At 37.8% G+C, this 6,000-nt stretch overlaps 1 protein-coding gene across 1 annotated transcript; it reads left to right on the forward strand.

Annotated features, from left to right (window-relative positions):
• Positions 1 to 592: 592 nt before the first annotated feature.
• LOC128863379 (uncharacterized) lies at positions 593 to 2,337 on the forward strand. The gene is made up of 4 exons (XM_054102510.1): positions 593 to 1,062; positions 1,155 to 1,320; positions 1,411 to 1,936; positions 2,062 to 2,337. The coding sequence occupies exons 1-4, from the start codon at positions 677 to 679 to the stop codon at positions 2,238 to 2,240; spliced, it is 1,257 nt and encodes a 418-aa protein (XP_053958485.1). The 5' UTR covers positions 593 to 676; the 3' UTR covers positions 2,241 to 2,337.
• Positions 2,338 to 6,000: the final 3,663 nt, after the last annotated feature.

The raw sequence follows: 6,000 nt of genomic DNA on the forward strand, positions 1-6,000 counted from the left end.
CCATTTTACGGTGCATTTAACAAGTCGTCCCGTTTTGGAGTTATGTGAAGTCATTGGTCTACGGTAACAAGCCGGCGACGATTTGTGAGCTCAGAGCCAATATTGAACGCGAAATTGCTGGAATTTCGGCCGATTTATGCAAAAGAGTGGTCGAAAATTGGGTTCAACGATTGGACTTCGTAAAACGTGCACGCGGTGGTCATGCAAACGAAATCGAATTTCATACTTACATATATATGTTCAAACTCGATAATAAAAAAAAAAATTAGTTAAAAAAGTCAAACCGTTTGTGTTTTATTCAAAAAAGTTCAAAAGTTGAAGCGCTCTTACTGAAAAACCCTATATATAGCGACACATTTGCGGCAATGTTATTTCTTAGGTTTATTTGTCAAGTTAGTTACTTTTTAATTTAACTATTATTTCATATTTCCATTTTTCGATAGCTAACTGCTTCGAGCCATTATCAGTGCAAACAATTGTAAAGCTTTTCAATATAAAAAACGCAAGCGATAGAGAGTAAATAGAGAAAACATTAGAGAAAACTTTTACTTTGTTACACGAACATTTTTTACACAACTATTAAGAATGATGAGCTGCAATTTTGTTCAGTTACAATTCTAAGTTCTTTGAAAAAACATTGAATTTTTGGAAGAATCCCGCGAAACGCATTTAGAAAATGTCCTCCAATACAGAAGATTTCAATGCCGACGAATTGCAGGCACCAGAATGGATGAATGACGATTTCTTCTTAAAAGTGTTGACAAGCTGTGAAGGCAAAGGAACTAAAATAAAAGTGCGTAGTGCAAAAATTTCGCCAGCCTCCATGAAGGGTGATCACTATGCCAGTGTAATATTTCGCGCGCAACTGGACTATGAATTGGAGGGCGTGCACAAGTCCAAATCTTTGATTATGAAAACGATGCCCGAAAACGACGGACACAAGAACGAAATGTTAGGCAAGACGGATATTTTCGAAAAAGAGATCATCATGTACACGGAAGTGTTACCACGATTCGAAAAGATTTTGCGCGCCGTGGGCGATGATACAGTGCTCAAGGCACCGTAAGTGGTTGATAGCAAAAAACAAAAAAAAAAGAGAATAACAATACGCGTTAACGTATATTAGTTTGAAACAAAATTTATTATATTTGCAGCTGTTTATATCACGCTTTGAAGCCGAAGAAAATAATTGTCTTCGAAGACTTAGTGCCTAAGGGCTATGAAGTGGTGCGAGGCCGCCCACTCAACGTGGACGAAGTGAAGGCCGCGTATGCCAAGTTGGCCAAGTGGCATGCCATAAGCTACAAAATCAATTTGGAGGTCAGTGGCAGGCACAGTATTTCAAATTTATTATGCCAGGTGCCAATTAAGTTTTATTTAATTTAATAAATTTCATTTGCATCTCTACAGGAACCGCACTATTTTGACAAGTTCGAGCGTGGCTTGCTCAGTATGTCCAACATAGCAGAGGAGCGTTTCGTAACAGATGGCATTACCAACTTCGTTAATATGCTGAGACAAACACCTTCGCTACATGAATATTTGCCATACTTTGAGGCCCTAGAGCCGAAACTTTTAGAAAAATGTCGTGCATCGTTCGTTGAGTTTCGTGAAGCACCTCAACCGAATTCGCAGTATGTGCTTTGTCATGGTGACTTTCATTCCAAAAATATGATGTTTAAGCATAACAAAGAAACTGGCGCATTGGTGGATGTTTTGCTCTTGGATTTTCAAATCGGCTATGTTGGTCCCATTGTGCACGATTTGATATATTCACTTTACTGCATTTTGGATGCAAATCTGCGTTTGCAATTTCCAGCTTTTCTGTACAGTTATTTCACCAATTTCATCGATACTTTAAAAAAAATTGGTTTCAAGGGCCCACTGCCGACCATCACACAACTACATGCACAGCATAGACGTCACAAGTGCTTCGGTGAGTAATCAGCACTTAAATATCAAATTGTATTTCAAATAAATCGTGAATTGATAAGAAAATTCTATTATCTACACTTATTCTATTGCAAAACAAACAACTTATATTTCCTCATTTCTTATCAGAGTTCTTCCTTTTAACCACTTTTTTGCCCATGTGGTTCGCATTGGAAGAAAAGACCGAGGTTGAAGCGATGTTGACGTCCGAAGAATTTCGTCGCAATATGTACAAGTTAAAGGGCTACGTGGAGTACTTGGAGGAACATTTGCCGCGTTTCTTGCACTTGGGTTACTTTGATGATTAATAAATCTTCGATCTAATATGTAATGAAAAACGTAAAATATGTGAATTTGTGTATATGAATTTCTGGGATATTAATACAATTAAATTTTGTCACATAATCCTGCTGTCATCTTTGGAAATTCATCACTTATTCACTTGTATTTCATGGCATTTCAGTGAGAACTTTAGTGCGAGGATTAATATGCATGTAGCCTGTGAGCTTCCAGTACAACAAATTTGGATTTTTTGAGCGAATTCATTGAAAGAAAATTCCAGTAGTAAACCAAGTTAGAGTTTCATATTTATATCGCGGCCGTTGTTTGTGCGTACATGCGGGCTCGACTCTCAGGATATGGATCACCATATGATAGAAAAAGATTTTTTTCACTAGTGGGACAGTGACAAACCGTCTTTGAGCAACAGTTCGTAGTCCTCTTAATAAACCATAAGTAGAATGACGTTAGGTTAGGATAAATGGCCACCCTTGCTAGGGGCTCACTTGGATAAATATTCAAAATTCCTCTGTTGTGATACTATACCATGAAAAGGAATCAGTCAGGTGGAAGAAAAAGAGTGAAGGGACTTTCAGATTAGAAGATGATGACCAGCAATGGCTATTTACGTTCATATTAGCCACTTCAAGCTACTAATGAATTTCATCAGAAGAGATATTTAAACGCGCATTATCCGCAGATATAGCAAAAAAGTGAGAGCCTGGATGTCTAAATCTTTGCCCGACGAGAGTAGGACAGCTGAGAAGAAGGTGCTGAGCTGATTCCACCTCGTCATCCGGGCAACTTCTGTAGAAAAGACTTGAAGCAATCGCAATTCGGGCGATGTCCCTTTAGGATGCCTACCAAATTCGAGAGCTGCGACTTAATTCGCCTTGAAATTCCCTTGAAATTCCCTTGGGCACCCCCGATCTCCCCCGGGGCAGAAGGTTCTCGTGACATTGCACATGTGCTCACTAGCCCAGCGCTCGCTGAGTTGACGCAGGGCCAATTTTTCAGTAGTAAACCACGAGTTCTCAGGGCAACCCCAATGCTCTAAGTTTGTGAAGAAATCATCTCCAGGGTCCCCTGTCTAGCCAGCTTTTCAGCCCAGCAGTTCCCTCTATGCCGTTATGATCGGGAACCCAAATGAACCTAATATCGAGGTCTTCGGAAGCAATTGAACGAGAAGCCAGGCATTTCCTGACAAAGTTCGTACGCATAAACAACGAGCCCAAGGCCCTATTTGCCGGTTGGATGTCGGTGTAGATACTTACATCTTTTATAGACTCCTCATACTAAATTATTGCTGTTCTCGCATATCAGAAATTGTTTCTCTTTCAGTTTGAACAATTTACTGTTGGTAAGTGTCTTAGAAATGCTCTTAAACACATGAAGAATTTTATTTTATATGGAAATGAAGGGTCTTATTTAATAAAATGAAATAAATTGTATAATTCCGGGAAATGGGAAAACAGTATCGAACTTTTGTTTATATATGGATAGTAATAGGTCTGTTACAATGGGTATGTTGCGTAAGCTGCGGCAACGCATTTGACTGACGTGACGTGTTGCCACAATGAACGTATTGCCACATATAAACAAAAAAAAAAAAAAAATAGAAATTCTTGTCGTGAAAGAAAATCTCATATTTCGTTTTTTATAAACAGGTTTTTGTTTTGTTAGTTGTGAAATAAACGGTGATTAAATTTCAAGGGCCGATGTTGAATGTGAACCACACCTAAACGTCAACGACACCGTTGGACTTCTTTCTTTGGAGTTATTTGAAAGAAAAGATGTACCGCGATAAGCCAGCAACAATTCAAGAGCTAAAGAATGAGATAGTTCGGCTAAAAGTATGAGATAACGGCATAGAACCTCAATTATGACCCAGAGTCATCGAAAATTTGGGCCATCGGATGGAGGTGTGCCGCCGAAGCTGCGGTGGACATTTGGCCTATATTTTCTTCTACATGTAATTGAGTTATACCAATATTATCATAATAAAGAGAAATGACAATAGTTTCCAAAAAAAAAATTGTATTTTATTCAAAATCAACACCGGCCTTTGAAACTTAACCACCCTTTATATTATAAAATTGATGCTTATTGAAGCGAATGAGGGGCTATGGTCAAGCCTAGCCTTTTCTTTACACTTTCAAGCTTTTATCGAAAATATAAGTTCGCATTTTAATTTACTCATTTAATTTAAATTACATTAATTTTGTGCATTTAACTTGATATAATAAAAAATCACACTTTTATATGAGGTAAGCTGACCACTTTTATAGCAGGCAGAAAAGGCGTCCCGCTGAAACAAATAATTACTCTTGTTTAGCACTTGTCTTACCTGGTCTGGTAACAAGAGCGGCGAAGAGACCAGCTATGACGTATGGTGGCCCCGTAAAATCTAGCAAGTGAAAAATAAATATTTCCTAGTTGAAAAAAGGAGAGAATTCAGTGTATAGAACGTAAACATAATCCGAATTGATGGCTTGAAGACTTTACTGAAAAGAAATGTCAACACAACTTGCCATTCTCAGCTGCTAAACCATAGGTATCTACATCGAAAGTTCTCAGGCAGCTAACAAACACCCGATATGTGCAAGAACTTAAAGAAATGTTCCAAGCGCGACAGAAAAGATATAAAGTTTGTTTGTTTGGTTATTAGAAGTTTATGTACTTTTAAATCATTCACCTAAATAACTAATTCTTGTAAGCATCGATATTGAGTTGATGTGTTTAGTGCCATGTGCGTCATGGCTAATCCTTAGGGCGATCAGCAGTTCTCCAAATAAACCACCTTTCAAAACTATCGAATGTCAACGATTTTTCGAAGGATTTTAGTGATGATTTTGTTTTATTCAGTTTGTTTTTCTGGTCAACCTGACTCTACCTTCATTAGAGGCGCCCAATGCCTTAGTGGAAAAAAACCTCCTCCTGCCCCGCTATAATACATTCACGCGAATGATTTCTCAATTCTTGAAACCATTGCGGCCATCGGTTTCGAGAATTGTTAGTGCGATTCCAATTACTATCGCTAAATTTTGTCGAAAAGCGAAGAATAAAAAGTCACACAATCAGAACCCAAACGTGATTTCACTTTTGTCAAGCAAAAAAACATCTTCCCTTCTAGTTTGGAAGCCTTTAATGGCCAATCGTCTATTTTCGAGCACAAAAATCGTTTACACCCTAGACGTGATGTTTATCAGCTGATGTTAATGGTCGACCAGGACTAGCTTCATTTCTATGATTTCTCTACCTGCCTGGAATTTTAGTTTGTAAGCTGGTTTTGCGACATAAACAAACTCGCTCCAGAACATTCTAAATTCTACTCAAGCACAAACTTCATTGAGCGGTTGCCGTGTAACAACCGCAACTTTTTGTGCATGTCGTTTTGCTATGAATTGTAAGTCAAATAATTGTCGGTCTAAAACAAAAGAAGATAAATGTTTTCTGTGGGATTTCATTCGCGCTTTTCAATAAAAAATTTTAAGACCTAAATTCTAAACTAATAGATTTTTTCCCCCTTTTTTTGATTCTTTTTTCATAACACTCAAATGCAAGTTTTCAGGTTCTCTTTCAAAATGATTCCCAACTCTTCATTGAGATACAAAATTGCACATTTCATTTCACAATCTTACGACACGGCTAAGTGTTACTGATCCACTATTTATAAATTTATAATCACAAACAAAAAAAGCGACGCGGTTGTTAAGATTTCAACTTTTCTCACTAGTAATAGCACTGGTTTACAAATTTTGATTTTTTTTTTGCGCTATCACGACTCAC

The sequence above is a fragment of the Anastrepha ludens genome, chromosome 2 (assembly GCF_028408465.1).
Source record: "Anastrepha ludens isolate Willacy chromosome 2, idAnaLude1.1, whole genome shotgun sequence".
NCBI lineage: Eukaryota > Metazoa > Arthropoda > Insecta > Diptera > Tephritidae > Anastrepha > Anastrepha ludens.

What these genes read in the sequence shown, in the direction of transcription:
- LOC128863379 (XM_054102510.1), top strand. Translation starts at nt 677, where the DNA reads ATGTCCTCCAATACAGAAGATTTCAATGCCGACGAATTGCAGGCACCA. An exon ending in GCTACAAAATCAATTTGGAG is followed by an intron (nt 1,321 to 1,410) that starts GTCAGTGGCAGG and finishes GCATCTCTACAG; the next exon opens with GAACCGCACTATTTTGACAA. An exon ending in TAGACGTCACAAGTGCTTCG is followed by an intron (nt 1,937 to 2,061) that starts GTGAGTAATCAG and finishes ATTTCTTATCAG; the next exon opens with AGTTCTTCCTTTTAACCACT.